Consider the following 18,753-nt stretch of genomic DNA (forward strand, 5'->3'; position numbering starts at 1 on the left):
ACAAAAGCTTGATACTTACATGCTTCTCGCATTTTTTTCCTCGCGGTGTCCATATCCAATAAAGCTGTTTTTTTTTATCTGTAAAAACATCTGGCCGAAAAGAGATGGATGCAATAAGGATAAAAACAAAAACAGACTAGCAATAAAAAAATGGAAAAAAAATCTCCTAGACAAACAACATTGATTAAATTTTCTCGTATGAATCATATAAAGGAAGAAAAAAAAAATGTTACAGCAGCAGAGAAGAAAATAGAGTTTTGAGAAAAATCGATTAATCACTATACCGTGTCTCGTATGATAGATAATATACTTTTCGCCTATGTGCTTACGTTTGACTTTGATGTCATATTTGCGGTTTACGTAAGCAAATACTTTAATTTATCCGTGATCATCTTTTAATGGATAAAAAACGCGTCAGAACTCAGATTACTCAGAACAGTCATCGGAACCGTAGAGACAGATTTGTTTGATATATAGATGTTATATTTTGTATGTTACATACGTATACAATATACGTGCGGTAAGTTGTCCAGAGCGATAGGTACTGAAAACTGAAACACCCCCATTTTTGTCGCTGTTATTTTTACCAATAGAGCTGATTTTTTTTTCAACTTAAAATTATCTTGCTTCCCTGAAATGTTAAAAGAGTCGTTTGTAAGTTGTTAGTATATAGCGTATATATTAGTCTCGTTTTAAAAAAACTAGCTTCTATAAACTTGAACCAGTTGAACCAGCCCTACTTCACACTACCTTACCAACAGCTGTTATTATTTTATCGATCGCGTGACCAATACTCCAATACAAGCAAAACATGAACCTGCATTTACAAATCGACATTGATGCATGCACACTTGCATCTCGTCTTACCTCATATACTCACAATTATTCATACATCAGGTCTTGTTTTTCATTGCAAAAGAACGTCAAATGTAAATCCGATGGACGATAAGCATATTTTATCTCTCATCCTCAACATCTTCAGTCTGCTTCCCGTAAATAGTCACTGTCATTGTTGTTAAGTATATGTATATATAACTGCCGTTGTTATTGTTTTTGTTCCTGGCTGAGTTGTCAGGCCAGACTCAGCGATCTCGTCGAAGTTTGCTCTGCACTCGGATTACTCGGAAAAGACATGAACGCCCATGATGGAGGTATGTATGTGCATACATACAACGATACGACTATTATTCGCACGTCTTGATTGTTAAAAAGTTTTATTTATACTCACCAACATTGGGCTGTATACTCATACACAAATCGCGTAAAATGCATCAATGCACATTTCAAATGCAAAGACAACGTTTACGTTGTATCTATATATTTTCTCTCCTTGTTTACTTTCATAACTTTTTGCACACTCCTTGTCTTAAGCATATTTTCATGCACGGCTACTTTTCACTTTTTTTTCAGTCATATGATAGACTCCTATCACTGTATCGAAACCATAATTTTTTTTTACTCTTACAAACACAAAGATATATAATTTCTTGTCTGTATGTTTGCTAATGATGGATATTGGAAATTGGATACATCCTTGACCAACACACACTATAATACATACACATGACAGTCTTATCTTTGATAAGAGGTTTCTACTTCTCTTTCTCTGTTTCTGTACATATCTAATCTAAAATACTTATTATGTGTGGAGGAGCAAATTCGCGTTTTGGCCTTGGCTCTTGATCGAGCCTTGATCAGTTCATCAAAACAAGTACTCTGCTTGCTTCGAGTTCTGTCTCGTTAATTTAAACGTCGATTAAACGTTTTACATAAGTTTTGGTCGATTTTTATCTCATTTAGTCCGTTGTCAATGCAATCAAGGTTCAATGCAATTGTTTGAAAAATCGTGCTAGCATACCTACAAGTATTAGTATCTATGTATGATGTCATGCAGTAATTTTTTTTATCAAGTAACCAAACAGTGTAACTGCAGCATGCAATGGACTTCATGCATAATCAAGCATCGTTTGTGAGTTGTAACTGATAAAAATGTTGTTTGCTCGATAAAAAAAGCAATTCCTCTCATTCACTGTTACTTTAATTGGATGAAAATGATTTGGTACCCATCTCTCAAATGTAATAGATACTAAATTACAATGAATTTCGTTATATTATCTTGCACAAATTAAGTTACTCTGATTGAAGTGTATTTATTGGAAAACAATACTTGCTCATGTAATTTGCTTCTATCTAAAGTTACCAACTCAAAACCAGTTTCTATTAATCAATACCCTTCGTTAAGATAAATTTGTTATGTAGTACTCTTCTTTTTCACATTTCGTTTCAAAAAAAATATTACATAATAGGAGATTTTAATGTTGGTACAATTATGAAAATTATGAAAAAATTTAATTTTACAATTGCGCAAATAACTTGAAAAATGTAAACAAGGTCGTTTAAAAATAAATTGAAATGTTTTTTGTGCAGGTTGTGGAGCTGATCAACAACTTTGACTACAGCTTTGGCTCCTATGCGTTTTCAAGATGGATAGAACACTTAATTATAGAGTATCAAACTTCAAAGACACTGCTAGCAGTGTCTATCGGTATTCTGTTGACAATCTTGGCTGTGTCAATCTATATTCTTCGAAAATGGAAGACCAAAGAACTTTTGCCACAGGTCAGAGAATTTGTGGGTGTAGGCACGGGAAGGCCAAGGTTCAGAAAGCGAGACAAAATGCTGTATTACGGCAGAAAAATGCTCAGAAAGGTGAAATCCATAAGTGGCCAAGTGCACAGTGCGGGACAAGGAAAAAAGAGAAGAGCTGTCATGAGATTTGCCAGACGGCTTTTGCAGTTAAAAAAAGAAAACACTCCTCAGCAGTTGAAAGTACTGGAGCCACCTGCAGAGTATTTAGAAGAAGAAATAGGCACTGGAAACAGAGTGCCACCGGATGCGCTCTACATACTGCAGAGCATACGAGTGTTTGGTCATTTTGAAAAGCCAGTATTTCTGAAGCTGTGCAAGCACACTGAAATTATAAATTTGCTAGCAGGAAATCAGTTATTCAAAATCGGAGATCCAGATGAGAATGTGTTTATTGTTCAACAGGGTTTAGTTAATGTTTACATAACAGGTCCAGATGGATCTCAGATCTCACTGAAGCTCGTAAAAACTGGGGAATCTGTTACTAGTCTTTTAAGTTTTACCGATGTATTAACTGGTCACGTGAGCACGTATAAAACAGTAGCCGCACGAGCCGTAGAAAATTCTATTGTTGTAAAATTGCCGATGAACGCCTTTCAAGAAGTCAGTAGGAATAGCCAAAAATATGCTTTAATGCGTGCATTGCTTAAAATCATAATTATTGTAATATTTTCTTTAATTTTTAGGTATTCCAAGATCATCCAGATGCATTTGTTCGAGTCATTCAGGTCATCATGGTCAGATTACAACGTGTCACATTTACAGCACTGCATCAATACTTGGGTCTCTCGGCGGAATTAGTTAACCAAGGTTCATACAAAAAGAAGCACAGTTCGGTCATGGGTTCTCCAGTTAGATCAAGAACCCGCGAAAATTTTAACGCGTCTGATAATCTTACTAGTTCGTATTCAGCAACTACCGACCAACAACCAGACATTACTCTGCGTGAGTACAACGTTGGCATGTCTCAACCTGTCCCAATAATGTCATCTCGAAGGTTAATATATATTTTGTCTTACAGGAGCTTGAGACTTTTTTAAACTATAATATGTCATAATGCTATCTTGTACTTTTGTCAGATCGAAAACAAATTTAGAAATGAAGAGTTCAACCCCAGGTTCGCATGCTACCCAGTACACTCCCGAGAATCCCGAAAGCGAATCTGTCTGGCCGGGTTCTAATCAGCCTCCCTCACAGCACGGTGTGGAGCCATCGGACAGCGGTGGTCCTGGAACATACTCTGGTAGTGCCAGTCGTAAACACTCGAAAATCGAGGGCCCTCAGCAGCACCTGGATGAGGCTCAAGTTGTTCAAATTGCCACCGAAGCTTTCGTAAAAGAGCTAGGACTAGAAGACGATACACTTCTTAAAGGTGGCAAGGTTCAGATACGCGAAGTTCTTGGTGGTACTTATCTGATGAAGGAGGAATCTCACAAAGTAATTTTTCTTCCATTCAAAAATGATTGACAGATATCACAGTGATATTTGTAAAAAATACAACTGCAAACCGAGTGTTTCACAAAGCTTGAGTCTATAATAGTAAATAATTAACGATGTGATTTTCAGGATGTAGCACTGGTTTACGTTGTGTCGGGATCCTTGATAATCAGTCAACGCTCTTCCGAGGGCCGCGACGGCGAAGATGTACACATGTTCAGTGCTCATCAAGGTGAAATCGTAGGCGGACTAGCCGTACTGACGGGCGAGCCATCGTTTTATACAATCAGAGCAAAACACTCGAGTCGCATAGCACTGCTTAGCAAATCCACGTTTTTTTCGATCATGCGCGAGAGGCCCACCGTTGTATTACACATTGCCAAGACCGTCGTACGACGGTTGAGCCCGTTTGTTAGACAGGTAACCAAATAACAGTCTTTTTTCGCGATAACGCTTAATTTCCTTTTCATTGAGATAAAATCATTCAATTTTTCAGGTCGATTTTGCCCTCGACTGGCTGTTTTTGGAAAGCGGAAGAGCAGTTTATCGCCAAGGTGATGAGTCTGACTCAACGTTCATAGTTTTAAGTGGTCGCTTGAGATCGGTAATTACGTACGAAAACGGAAAAAAAGAGGTGGTCGCCGAATACGGTAAAGGTGACCTGGTTGGCATCGTCGAGATGGTAACGCAGACTCAGCGATCTACCACTGTCATGGCAGTCCGTGACTCTGAGCTGGCAAAGCTACCCGAGGGTCTTTTTAATGTCATCAAGCTCCGGTATCCCATTGTTGTGACAAGGCTGATTAATTTACTTGGTCACCGTTTGTTAGGCACATGGAAGCAATCGCGACCGCAAAATGGGTCTTGTGACGGAAGGTACGTACAAATACTTACCACGCAAACTGTTTTTTTTTTTTTTTTTTTTTTTTTTTTTTTTTTTTTTTATCTCAGTGAAGTTAAAGGCTCCAGTTTTAATTTCAAACATTTCAGGCAAACAGCCCTAGATGCTCGACCAGCACAAGTTAATTTTTCAACAGTTGCCATTGTTCCCATCTCGGATGACGTTCCACTGACGGCATTTACTTACGAGCTGTACCACTCTTTGTGTGCCATTGGTTCTACCGCCCGACTAACTTCCGACGTTGTACGAAAAGTAAGTGTACCGTTTAAAGGTCTTTGAAAATCTAATATTTAACGTATCTAACCGAAGTATCTTAATTCTTTAGACATTAGGGGCAACCATAATGGAACCAATGAACGAATATCGACTAACGTCATGGCTGGCGCAGCAAGAAGACCAGCATCGCATAACGCTCTATCAGTGCGACTCGAGTTACACCATGTGGACGCAACGTTGCATTCGCCAAGCCGATTGTATTCTCATCGTTGGTCTAGGTGACAGACCGCCTTCGCTTGGTCGCACGGAACGCGAGTTCGAACGTCTGGCCATGCGAACGCAGAAGGAGTTGGTGCTGCTGCACAAAGAACAAGGTGGACGAAAACCTACCAATACCGTTCAATGGCTCAACATGAGGTCCTGGGTTTCGAGTCATCATCACATCCAGTGCCCTAAACGCATGTTTACGAGAAAATCGCAGTATCGAATTGTGAGTAATGGACTTGTAGTACCTATTTCGGGACACAAGAGATCCATTTGGATCATTATTATTCGTTTCAAATTGTTTTATTCCAGAACGAGCTGTACTCAAAGGTCCTCATGTCAGAGCCGAACGTACACAGTGACTTTAGTAGACTGGCGCGCTGGCTTACCGGCACGTCGGTAGGTCTCGTATTGGGTGGTGGTGGAGCTCGAGGTGCAGCTCATGTGGGAATGCTTAAAGCCATCATCGAGGCTGGCATTCCTATTGATATGGTTGGGGGCGTGAGCATAGGAGCCTTCATGGGTGCACTTTGGTGTATGGAAAAAAATATCACGACAGTCACGCAGAAAGCTCGCGAATGGTCACAGGTATAATTTTAATTGGATAAATTGGAAAAAATTTTATCTATATTCTTTGCTTAAAAAATCCTATGACTTGAAAGTAGTTGACCTCCGTCGTAAATCTTATATATTATTAATTAATGCGACAATGTCGATCGTAGAAAATGACTCAATGGTGGAGGCAAATTTTGGATCTCACGTATCCCATGACATCGATGTTTTCTGGCAAAGATTTCAATAATACGATCCACAGCACATTTGGGGACGTGTACATCGAAGACTTGTGGCTTCCTTATTTTACGATAACCACTGACATAACTGCTTCTTGTATGCGTACGCACACACACGGTCTGTAAAGTTGATATAACCATTGCTTTGATTTTCGTGAAAATTCTAAAGATATAACAAAATTTTTTTTTTTTTAATTTTTTTTTATAAAAAAGCAAAATCCAAAGACTCGGCAAACGTTGATTTACCGACTCTCTGACGTTGAGAAATTCAATACCAACGTTGTAACTTAAGCCGTTATTCCTCGTTTTTGCACTAATACGTAGTTGCTTTTTTTTTTTTTAATAGATTGCTTTTATAAGAGCGGGAGTGAGCTGTGTGAACAAAAAAAATACATATAGATGTTATTGACGTACTCTCCGTTTCGTGATTCAGTCTTTCAAAGCGAAAAAACAAATTTTGTTGGAATTCACACGAATTTCATGTTACACTTACTTTACTTGATTTTTAAAAAGTTTATCCTTCCTGCTCTCTATTAAAAAATTTAATTTTTTGAACAAAACAATCTTAGAATTTGATACTTGCCAAGCACGTGTATCATGTATCAGCCTCGAAGCGCTGTTATAGCTATATGATTAAGACTGCAGGAAGGCCATCGTGGATCGAAACGTAACAAATAATTATGTAGAAAAAAAAAGTGCACAAATAGGAAAACGATGACAATCTGTGTATAGCTGCATAATAAGAGGGAAGCAAACAGAAATAGTCAAATAATGAAGTGTCGACGTGTTTAGGATCGCTTTGGCGTTACATACGTGGTTCGATGTCTTTGTCCGGTTATATGCCGCCAATGTGCGACCCAACCGATGGCCACCTTCTCCTCGATGGCGGGTACGTCAATAACCTCCCAGGTAATTTGAATTGTGCAACAAAAATTAATTACATAATTACATACTGATAGCTTGATTACAACGCTTTTTTTAAATCCTTTTTTGCTTTTATTGTTGATTGTTACACTTAATTTTTCTATTTTTTATCTTGTTTTATCCTGCATTGAAAATTTTTTTCATTTCTGCAATGATTTTACTCTTTTTCTCTATGGTAAAGGAAGTAATTAAAAATTGTACAAAACACATTACCAGCTTCGTTTGAAAGACTGTTAAATGTTATATTTATTGAGTATTTGTTTTTTTTTATTTCAAAACTTCATGTGTTTTCCAAGATAAATTTAACAGTCTTGATGACACTATAAATAGCTAGAAGTATCATAAAATTTTATTTGTTTGCTATCACATCAATTAAACGTAGAGTAAAGTTTAAACACTAGATCGAAATACTTCCTGCTTCCTTGTAGTGTATAGTAAAATTTAAAAAAATGAAAACGCCATGCTCGCTCCCGTTGATAGAAAAATTCATTGTAAACGTAATGTAAACAATATTAGTTTGCCTATAAAAATTAGGCTTACTTTGGAAGTACACTCGAGCCAGCATGACCTTCGCCGGTGTTTACCCACCGATGTGCGATCCTATTGATGGGCATCTTTTGGTCGACGGGTGTTACGTTAATAACGTTCCAGGTATGCGTTTTACGCGGTTACATTTTCTATTTATCCGAAATTAAGATACACTAAACTTCTTAACGTCTACTTAACTTTTTTTTTTAAACTGTATTATTAAGAAACAAATTTTCAAACGCGTTGTTTTTCTTATCTTAGTGATTCTATTCCTTCTTTAAAATGAAATAAATTTACAGTTTTACTACATCCAGCTATTATTGTTGATGGTGGTGTGTTTAATGAAAGTAAAAAAGGGAACAAAAGATCGACAAAGGCCAACATTTATTCAACATAAAATGAAATCGAGTTAAAATTTGCATGCCATTTGAACCGGAAAATTTCGGAAAGTTATGAATACAAAATATTTCAAAATCACTGCTTTTGAAAACCGAAAAAATTTATCCGCAAAGAATTTCCAAGCGCACGCATTGTCATGTCAACACGCCAAAATTGTAAACTGCTAGACGATTAAATTTTCAGAAATCTTTTTTCTCGATCAAAGTGCTAGAATTTTTTTTGCAGTTTTCCCAAGCTTTGAATCAAGCTAGTTAGCTTAAAAAAAAAAAAAAAAAAAAAAAAAAAAACATAACTAGCCCCCAGTAACCGTACACTGTATTTCATTGGCTTGTCCCCATAATCGATCTTCAAAGCTGACGAGATGCTGAGACAAGGTGCACAACACATCCTAGCCATCGATGTTGGGTCGCAAGACGACACCGACCTCACGAACTACGGGGATTCGCTGTCGGGCTGGTGGCTACTATGGAAGCGCTGGAATCCGTTCGCTGAGCCGGTCAAGGTGCCAAATCTACCTGACATACAGTCCCGACTGGCTTACGTCAGCTGTGTACGGCAGCTCGAGGAGGTCAAAAACTCAGATTACTGTGAATACATCAGGCCACCCATCGACAGGTATAAGACCCTGCAATTTGCCAATTTCGACGAGATCAAGGATGTTGGCTACAATCACGGTAAGTTTAGCCCGTTCACTTGTAATAAAAAGTAAGATTTTGCACGTGTCTATTTCGCATTCATGTATTTATAAATCTTTTTTTTTTTTTTTTTTTTTTTTTTTTTTTTTTTTTTTTTTACTGTAAATAAAAAATATGCGACGAACAAAAACAGTCAACTTGATCAAATGTAATGTTTTCAGGCAAAACTTACTTTGAAGGGCAAACGAAGGTAGGAATTTTACCACGATTCCATGCGGACCGAGAAAAAGCAAAACTGTTGAGAGCCAAATCACTGGCTGCAAGTCAGCAGCAGGCCCCTTCGTCGTACACCTTCACTGATCTGGCACAAATGGTTTGCAAAGTATCACTTTGTAACCGCTATCCGGACTTGGACTCCGACTCTGACGGAATGGAAGAGTACGAGGCTGATCTGGAAGAAGACGCACAGGAAGTTGGATACGCTTCCGAACCTACTGTTGGCGTTTCGGATCAAGTATTATTTAATTTTATTTCTCTACGTGAAATTTGTATTTTTTTTTTTTTTTTTTTTTTTTTTTTTTTTTTTTTTTTTTTTCTTCAAGTAATTGATTATTTTAATTTTTTTCCACTTTAGAGCCCGGACGAGAATCATTTGAGGAGAAGAGCTGGACTGCTGAGTCTCTCCGATACCGAAGCAGAAACCCAAATAGAGTATCACAGGAGTGATCCAAAACAGTTTTTCACCTACGGAAATTCCAAGATGTAAATGTTAAATAAAATTTTAGAATTTTATAATTATAAGAATAAAATAACAAAAGAAGTTATATTTATTATTTAAAAAAGTTTTTTTTACACACTTATTCTCCTCCACTTTTTCATGTTAACAGAAAAAGAAAAATAGTATTTTCCAATCAAGTGTCACAAACTTATACCTGTATGACAGTACATAAGACACATGAAAAATTTAGTGAAAATGAACTGAAATATGTAGTGATTTTAGTACTCTTGAAATTCATAATCTGACATAATGATTTAAACTATTTAATGTTCTACTTGAATGATTATGCAAATTATGATTTTCATGTAAAACTATAGTACACATCAATAATAACCGTAGGTAATGGATAAAACTATCTACAAATGTAAAAATTTATTTAGCACTGTAACGTTGAAGATCTTATCAATAGTAACATTATTCTCCAAATTCTTAGCTATACAAAAGTGTTGCTTATTTTTATTTCTAATAATAACCGATATTTACAGCAATACACGTGCAATCAAGCAACATGTTGTTAATTATAGTATTTACATAAATATAAAAGAGAACAGCTGCCATAATCAAAAATCCGTAGACATGATTAGTTCCGGATCGACGATAGACAAGAGTGCGCCCACCAGATGCAAAGATCCAGTGACCAGCAGCTGTGGCTTATAACTTTCCGCACTTGTTTTATGAACTTGGTCATCATTCCTGATCTGCATGAGTGCGTCGAACACACTGTTGGATAATACTGAATCGTCACCCCAAAATTCAGCGTGAAATCGGCACTTTTCCATTTGTTTGGTGATAGGCATATTGTAATTCTCTTGATCTACCGAGGCAAGGTGACCAGCAACATTTGGCACGAAGAAGGCTTTTCTAAATCCCAAACATTTCAGAGGCGCTAGTAATTTAGCCGAGTCTCTGTCGCCCGTACTGTTAAACATGAGGTACCTTCTATTTCGCCTGCAAAATCCAAATTATCGCGTACAGTTATTATATACCAACGTACATCGAATTACAATATTTATAACAAAATTGATTGTACAAACCGAGAATCTTTGACGATACTTTGAAACCACGTGATGCAACACTCAATGCTTTCTTCGGTGTGAGCCCCGTCAACGTAAAAATCTATCGTCCTTCCCGGCAAGTACTGCGTACGACCAGGCCACTTGCACGACTCGAGTGCCGTGGCAACCTTCGCAAAGCACAAGCTTGGTTTTTTCTGAGGTGTCTCGTCGGTTGCAACGTACTTGCCGTTGAGCCGTGTGCCGATTTTGTTTTCCGCGCTCCCAAGAACACTCAAGCGTCTACCGTTGCGTCCGTGGCGCGCGAGCCAGGTAGAAGCCAGCTGGATGGCCAACGAGGCGTTCTCCTTCTGCACGTCGCTCCGAATACCTGCTTACCTCGAACAAACGTTATTTTCTACAATTCTTCACCAATAATGGGATTCATTAGATTTAAAAAGCGTACCTAATGTCGGCACAGACTTTCGCCAAGGATAGCTGTCAAGACTGGGCACTTGGCTGAGCGTGCAATTTCTCTCCCGTGCCCGACTTAGCAGCACATCCATTGCCTCCCTGGACTGAATAACTGTGAATGCTAGAGCCCCGGGTTTGAAGATGCCCGATTTTTGGTAAGCTATTGCCTCGATCGTGTCACCCAGAAGCGAGGTGTGATCCAAAGCGAGGCTCGTTACGCCCGCGCACACGGTGTTGGTGACGATGTTCGTGCAATCGTGTTCCCCGCCGATACCGACCTCGAGGAGAAATTATTATCATTATTATTTTTTCATCCACTGCAATAAATTAAAATCCACAAGTATGTGCAAGTGAAAAGCCAACTATTATATAATTCCGACTTTTAACAGCCAAATAAACATCCAGTAGGATCGGAAAATCGACTTTGGAAATTCTTTTCGTATTTGATGATTTACATCATGCAGTAGCTCCACGAAGGAGGAATTTTACACCTGATGTTGAAAAAAAAAAAAAAAAAAAAAAAAAAAAAAAAAAAAAAATTAAAAGGAAGAAGGGATTCGAGATGTGTACTTTTTGTTTTCCTTCCTGCAGATATACATGCACTGATTGTTGAGTTTCAGGTAATTTGTACGAAAGCAAGTATTATCCAAGCTGATCGGATCGGATGATGTATATATTTAATGTTTGCGTAGAATAATCGTACTTATTGAACCAACCTCGAGAATGGCAACATCAACGTTAGCCTTGACGAACACGTGGAACATGAGAATGGTGAGAAACTTGAAGTACTGGGGCATGTCCTGTTCGTCATCTTTGAGCCGATCTAGGGTACCGAAGACGTGCCAAAAGTGCCGGCTGAACTCGAGCTCGCCGATCGGTTGGCCGTTGATGCGAATGCGCTCGCGCACCGATACCAAATGGGGCGAGCTGTAAAAACCCGTGCGAAAACCGTGCTCCCGTAGTATTGCCTCGACGAAGGCGCAGCTCGAGCCCTTGCCCTTGGTGCCGGCCACGTGGATCACCGACAGGCTCTCCAACTGTTCCAAGCTCAGACCTGACCTTCAGTTTGTACATACATTTTTTTTCCAGTTATATACACATATTGTGTACATATATACACGCTCAAAGTGACACATTATCGTGCGCGAAAATAATCACTAGCTGCGCGTCTCGTGCACACGTCATGTTATAGTATAATAAAATGTACATAACGATATAAACGGGTAAATTGTTTATCCATAGATAACAAGTAAAATAAATAAATGGACACCGTACGCAACGTTGTAAATGCGTATGTTGTTTCGCGTGTTCAGTTCAAACGTACACACTTGTTATGTCAATCGACATATATGTATACAAAATATAGATCAGTACAGTTTACCACACACTTACCGGATCAAGTACTTCTCGGTGTCTTGCAAAGTGGTGTTGGGCGTCGTTGCATTTCGTTTCCTCGCGTTTATGTAAGCCGCGTTACTCTGCAAGCTGTTCAGCGATTTCACCGTGTCCTACAATTTGAAAGCACAACGTTCTTGAATGAACTTCATACTTACAACTCGATGCCCCGCTTTTTCGTTTTCCTTCTCTTCAGTTTAAAAAAAAAAAAAAAAAAAAAGAATTTTTTTTGTTTGTTGCATTTTTACAACTGCGTAGGTATACGACTTGCCGTTGGTAACTTTGACATTAATTTGTTTATCACTTTACACGACATGTTTATTTTTACGCGATCCAACAGCTGCAGCCATGAAGCAGCGATACCATACTTTCGAGTGAATTCAAAAAAACTGACGCTACTCGAACACACGCACGTATTGTGCGACAGATAAGTATCGTTTTATCTATAAATCGCGACTCCTGACTTGTAAACACTTGCAAATACATACACGTATCTTTGTATAGCTGGTGTGTGTACATTACCATGATAACCATGCGGCAGAAAGCAAGTGGTTAAAAAATCGGTATGGCGAACGTAAATACAAAAATTAAATCGTTCGAATCGCGCAGTACTAAGTGTCACTTGAGGATGTAACGTATCGACTGATGCAAATTGCACTCTTTTGATAGACGATCGTGAGCTAATATCTTGCTTATCTCGCCGAGTTTTGTGCATTTATTACGTGTACATGATGCGTTGTTTCTTCCGAAAGTGTGATTAAGTGACGCGTGCACACACGAGTCACCTTCTCTATGAGGAAATATGGGCCATTTTACGAAAATCGGTACGAGGGTTGACATGGACAGGGTAAAAAGGTTTCTCTATTTTTTGTGTATTGTTCGTTACCAAAACAAGTTGTCATTTTCGCTGTGATATAAATTTCAAAATAATTCAAAATATTATTTAGGTCCATTCTTTTCAGACACAATGGCGCAAAAAACATAAAAAATACGCGTTTTTCTTACATAGGCGTCGAACACGTGACGCCCATTTTCCATTTTAAACAAAAGCAGTCATTTTCTTCGTGATTCAATTTTCGTTGTAACTACAGCAGATAATTGTTCATAGTAACATTACTCGGTATTGTTGAAGAAAGTTTTTGAAACCAAGACTCTGGGACAGGGAAAATTCCGTTTTGTGTAAAATGATCCGTGCGCGTATATATAGTGTTGCGAATGTACATGTTTGATTTTTCCGGGACCGATAATTCCCATCGACACGACACATAGAGATCGATTGCGTCATTGCGCGTGTACGTAAGCGAATATTTGATATAAAACGCACATGCCAAGTCGACTAAAACAGAACTATACATGTACTGAAAAAAAAAAAAAAAAAAAAAATGACAAATGATGATAAACGCTCACCTCGTACCCGGGACTGACAGTAGGTAGTTTGGTCGTAGGCATCAGACTTCGTTGGCTGTACATTTTCCAAGCACCAAGACCTAGCGCGCACAGAGCATCGATGGTGCGTTGAGATCGGCAACAGGTAGTGACTGGCGACCGCATGCGATCGGTCCGCGACGATCGTCGATGAAACCGGTTCGCCGCTTCAGTGCGTGCAACGAGCAAAAATATCATACTTAGGTTGCACGTTCAGATTAGATGTACTTATCATTACCTACTCGCGTTACAACTTTTTTCGTTTGGGTGTGTACATACATACACGTACGACTAATTAGCTATAACTATTGTTATATCGATTATACCTTTGGAAATGTCTCAATAATAATTAAAAAAAAAAAAAAAATTCTATTAATCAACCGGATGCGAATATCTTAAAGCGATTTTATTTTTTTTCATCCTTTTTTTTCCTTATAAATCCTAATTGTCATTGATATTTATTCTGATTTATTCGTTCTGTGACTGATCGAGACGGGTTTCGGTCGCGTAAATTTAAAAATGAGATTAAATAATATGAGTAATTTAAGCTTTTGCATTGAGTAAAAATCCAAACTATACGTTTTACAGTAGCAAATTGTTCAATTGTTCTAACCAATTCGGGAAATTTAATATTCGTAATTAACTGAGAAGGGGTTGGCGCGCGAAACCCCTAGAATGAATATATACAACAAAAATGAGTGCAGACGTACCTATATATGTATCCCAGCCAGCACCGAGTTACCCTAAGGAATTCTGGAAGATAACTTCTGTAAGATAAAGGTCAAGATCCAGTTAACTTGGAAGTTACTTTGCTAAAACTTACAGACAACGCATGGTTCTCTTAATACCAGCGTAGAGATAACTGAAGTGAATAACTTCACGTCATCTAAAGTTAACTGCAAGTTAAGCTTTCAAAGTTAAAATTTTAACTTAAGTTAACTGAACTGTAACTTATAGTTATAATGGAAGTTAATGGAACTAATGCTAGAAGCTAACTTTTTTAGATATCTTTAAGCTAACTTTAAGATTAGAGGAATGTTCTTATATATACATATAAGTAGATTTAATTTTTGTAACTTATAAAAATGATAGATAATTATAAGCATCAGCTCATAACTATCTTACACTTGATAAGTTACAAAAATTAAATCTATTTAGGTTAAAGCTACACTGCTCTATGATATAATTATCATAAACTTAAAAAAATTGAAAATATTTTTACAAGATTTATTACAACTAATACAGCGTTAATCACAATCTGATATTTGTAATCACTTCGAAGAACATATGTCTTTTTATCGTATCTCTAATACAATCTTTTTCGTATAAATATTTTTAATATTTTTATTTTGTATGTCATATAGTAATATCACGTTTTTGAATACTAGCTTTAAAAATACTGATCAAGTAGTAAGTATTTAAATACTAGAAATAAGATTTGGTGAAATCTAGGTTACACCGAATTCTCTCCATTGATTGCATCTCTTTTGACAACTTCTTTGGCATTAGCTATTCGTTTTTCGAGAGCTTTTTGAGCATTTTTTATAAGCTTGATCTCTGCAGCCAATAACCCATACTTTTCACATCTTCCATTCTAAATGATTTATTATGTTTTATGCTCACATCTAAAAGTATATAATTAAGCTTTAATATTTAAATCATAAAAATCTAATAAAAATTAAAAATTGAACTTACGAACAATCAACTTCGCAAAATTCGTTCCACTCAATTTGTTGGGGCACTTATTGTTCATGGCAAAAACTGATTTTTATCAACAATATACGGATGAATTACATACAAAAACGTGCGCGTGGCGTTATCGCGGGTCGGACTAATATTGCAGGTTATGATTTAACTAAGAAAGCCAACGTAACGTCTTTGACTTCGAAATATGATAACTTTACGGTAAATTTTACATGTTTACTGGAAAATTACTTGACTAATTCTACTAAACGTTAACATTTTTCAGATATCTAAAGTTAACTTCAAATAGGACCACTGTACGATGTTGTTTTCCAGTTACCGTAAAGTTATATTAAAAATTTTTTCTTTAAGTTACCTTTTGTCAGATAACGTAAGTTATCTTAAAATATAAAGCTTAATGTTATCATTACAAAGCTAACTGTTCTTCTTATCTTATAGTTCTCTGCAATTTACCTTTTTGATAATCGTAAAGATAACTTGTGAACGACAAATCTACGATTTCTAAAAGTTAGCTTGTGCTGGCTGGGATATCATTCAAACAAATATGGATCATTACCCACGTGGTCACATGCACAGTTGAATTTTGAATTGTAATGTAAGACACATCATCGTCTAGATTCAAATACTATTGTTGAACCAGTACAATAAAATGACAATACGATTTTGAGTCGTTAAATTTATAAATTCTGTACCCAAAGTGGCCTGATGAATATTTTTTCGACACTTTGATTTCGGAGCAGCTCGCACACGTGCGCATTCGACCGAATGGTCGGGCCAATACACATGGTGAATGGTGAACTATATAGAAATGGTATGAAAGAAGAAAAAGCGCTAAAAGCATAGCAACGCTTTGAAAGAGTTCACTGCACCACTCTATGGTGTTTGTATATGCATAGTGCTTCGTATTACCAGTCAATTGAATCGAACTCAATTAATATTAATTAATACCAATGATTAGTTAAAAGTGCAGGAGGTAAACTCACGAGCACTAATGTTAATATTATTGGGTTAGATTATGAAGCGGTTGACTTATTAAAAAAAAAAAAACTAAAAAAACAGCAACATAATATATGGATACACGCGTTGGCAGACGATTTCATATCGTTATCAACCAGTATTTTTGTAAATTTTATCTATAGGTATACTAATACTCATGAAAAAATAATAGACCATTTTTTAGTATATTAAATTTCTCTTCTACAATACAACTTTTATTTGCATAAAAGACATTACAACAATGATTTCGTGCCCAATTATACTTAGGTAATCTATCTGTAACGTATAAATTTATATATCACGTTTTTAAATATCACGAGCGGGTTGACGTGCTCTAAAATTGTATCTTGGCAGTCGATAAGTAAAGCCGCGCTCTTATCAGAATTTGATAATTGTGAAACTTTTTAATTTTTTACACGCCGGACCTCTGCCCCCTGCCACTCCTGCCACCAACATTAAAAAAATATGCGTTCCATAGCTTACAGCTTCGTGCAGCAAAAAAATTTTTTCAAGATTTCTCGTAGACTTCTACATAATGTCCATTTCTTGAAATCTTGTGAAAATTTGTTTCCTCGTTAACTGGTTTATAACTACATTACTTTTAATTTATGGATATGGATTGGATATTAGTTTCTAACGTCATGGACAGTCAAACGATGCATTTTCCGTGGTTACCGGGTTGTGGGTTATGTGGTTAAAAATGCATTATTTTTCAGTTCAGCGCACCGAAAGTAGAATGTTACCACCTATTTTTTTATGTTACACATAAAAGCTTTTAATATAAATATCTTTTTTTCAATATACAAACCAATTATCGCATTGAGCAGCAGCATCTTTATCAACTGTTTCCTGCAAGCAAAAAACAAGTCGCGCCTGACTTATTTATAACTTACAACCCACGCAAAAAAAAATACACGACAATCCAGCCATAAATAGTATATTAAGTACTCGTATATCACTACACCACTCAGTACTCACTACTTTACGACTTTTACATGTGTTTGTTAATATATAGTTTAATAACTACGCGTTATTTACGTGTACAAGTATTGCAGAACTTACGAGAAGTATCAAGGTATTTAATAAGCAAGTACTCAAGTACTGATTTATATTATATACATAAGTATAGAAATATATTCCCTCGTGGCTCTAGTCGGTGGTGGTTGATGTGGTAGTGCGGTAGTGTAATGCATAATGTGTGATAATTGTATACAAACTAATTTGTAATTAGTACAGTATACTGCAGTCTCTGTGCGACAGTGCGTGTATCCCCTTGCAAAACGAATACAAAAAAAAAAAAAAAAAAATACACGTGTAAGTAAATGTAGAGATAAAAAAAGAGGTGAACGCCATTCGTTCGAACTGCAGACAGTGCAGACTGCAGATCCAAGTGAGTGTGCGCGGCGTCAAAGTCAATTTCCTGTCCTGTGACTATATTTTTGCATATATTCAGTTTTCAGTCACTTTATCTCTCTCTGCACGTAACATAAAGATAAAAGGCACCGATTACACCAACACCATAAGGTAAAACGCCCAATACTTGGACAAAACTGAAATTCAGACCGATACTTGGACAGTGGAAAATCAGTCATTGTAGCAAATAAAAAAGAGATATTTTAAAAAACGTAATAGATTAATATTGCTATGATTATTATTGATGATATACTTGAATTTTTAAAAAAATTTCAGCAACATTTAATACATGCGAATGATTCTAAATTTCACCGTAGGCGCCATAAGACTGCGATAATTTTTCTCCGTTTTCTATGATTTTGATAATAGGTAATGCTCGTTAAAATTAATCCAATGCATTTGTATAAATGCTGTATGGTATTATTTTACAACTTTTACATTAATTAACAATATTTCTAATGTAATCGTGGACAAAAAAAATTTTTATAATGTAAAATTAGCTGTCCAAGTACACCTCACGATTTCGTAGTAGTTGGACAGACGTGGAGCTCTTGTCCAACTTCAGGTCATAGGCACAAAAACGTCGTAGCCAGTACATGGACATACAATCAAAGTTGTTTACCTTTTAACGTAGTTAATCTTTTATGCGAATTTTTTAAACAAAAGTGTATAAAAAGTGAAGTACTTTGTAGAAAAAAAACACTTTACTAATCAGTTTTGTTGTTAAGGGGTGCACCGCTTTAAGAAAATTGTTTTTTCAACATTTTTAAAAGTTAACCTCCAATTCACTGTAAATACAGATGAAGTATGGGTTCTGAAAAGAGGAAAAATGTTT

The 18,753-nt window shown here is 36.7% G+C and overlaps 2 protein-coding genes across 3 annotated transcripts; one reads left to right on the top strand and one right to left on the bottom strand.

Moving 5' to 3' along the window:
* The first annotated feature begins 840 nt into the window (after positions 1-840).
* On the top strand, positions 841-9,565 carry sws (patatin like phospholipase domain containing sws). 2 transcript variants are annotated; one of them, XM_089592790.1, is made up of 14 exons: positions 841-1,151; positions 2,428-3,249; positions 3,333-3,643; positions 3,726-4,083; positions 4,213-4,503; positions 4,580-4,959; positions 5,074-5,236; positions 5,310-5,690; positions 5,777-6,052; positions 6,187-6,373; positions 7,714-7,830; positions 8,460-8,780; positions 8,963-9,255; positions 9,376-9,565. In XM_089592790.1, the coding sequence occupies exons 1-14, from the start codon at positions 1,143-1,145 to the stop codon at positions 9,505-9,507; spliced, it is 4,041 nt and encodes a 1,346-aa protein (XP_089448916.1). In that variant the 5' UTR covers positions 841-1,142; the 3' UTR covers positions 9,508-9,565. The 2 variants fall into 2 exon arrangements, with proteins under 2 accessions (XP_089448916.1, XP_089448915.1); XM_089592789.1 differs by lacking the exons at positions 841-1,151; positions 7,714-7,830 and adding an exon at positions 7,048-7,164 and having other exon boundaries at positions 2,413-3,249.
* A 311-nt stretch (positions 9,566-9,876) lies between these two features.
* Fpgs1 (Folylpolyglutamate synthase 1) lies at positions 9,877-17,658 on the bottom strand. Its single transcript, XM_089592738.1, has 8 exons — positions 17,568-17,658; positions 17,314-17,354; positions 13,788-13,972; positions 12,378-12,493; positions 11,702-12,044; positions 10,978-11,263; positions 10,554-10,902; positions 9,877-10,467 (listed from the first exon to the last, which is right to left on the bottom strand). The coding sequence occupies exons 2-8, from the start codon at positions 17,336-17,338 to the stop codon at positions 10,080-10,082; spliced, it is 1,692 nt and encodes a 563-aa protein (XP_089448864.1). The 5' UTR covers positions 17,339-17,354; positions 17,568-17,658; the 3' UTR covers positions 9,877-10,079.
* Positions 17,659-18,753: the final 1,095 nt, after the last annotated feature.

This window comes from Copidosoma floridanum, unplaced genomic scaffold, assembly GCF_036245765.1.
Source record: "Copidosoma floridanum isolate Cflo_tuat_1 unplaced genomic scaffold, Cflo_Japanese_pri ptg000019l, whole genome shotgun sequence".
Taxonomy (NCBI): Eukaryota; Metazoa; Arthropoda; class Insecta; order Hymenoptera; family Encyrtidae; genus Copidosoma; species Copidosoma floridanum.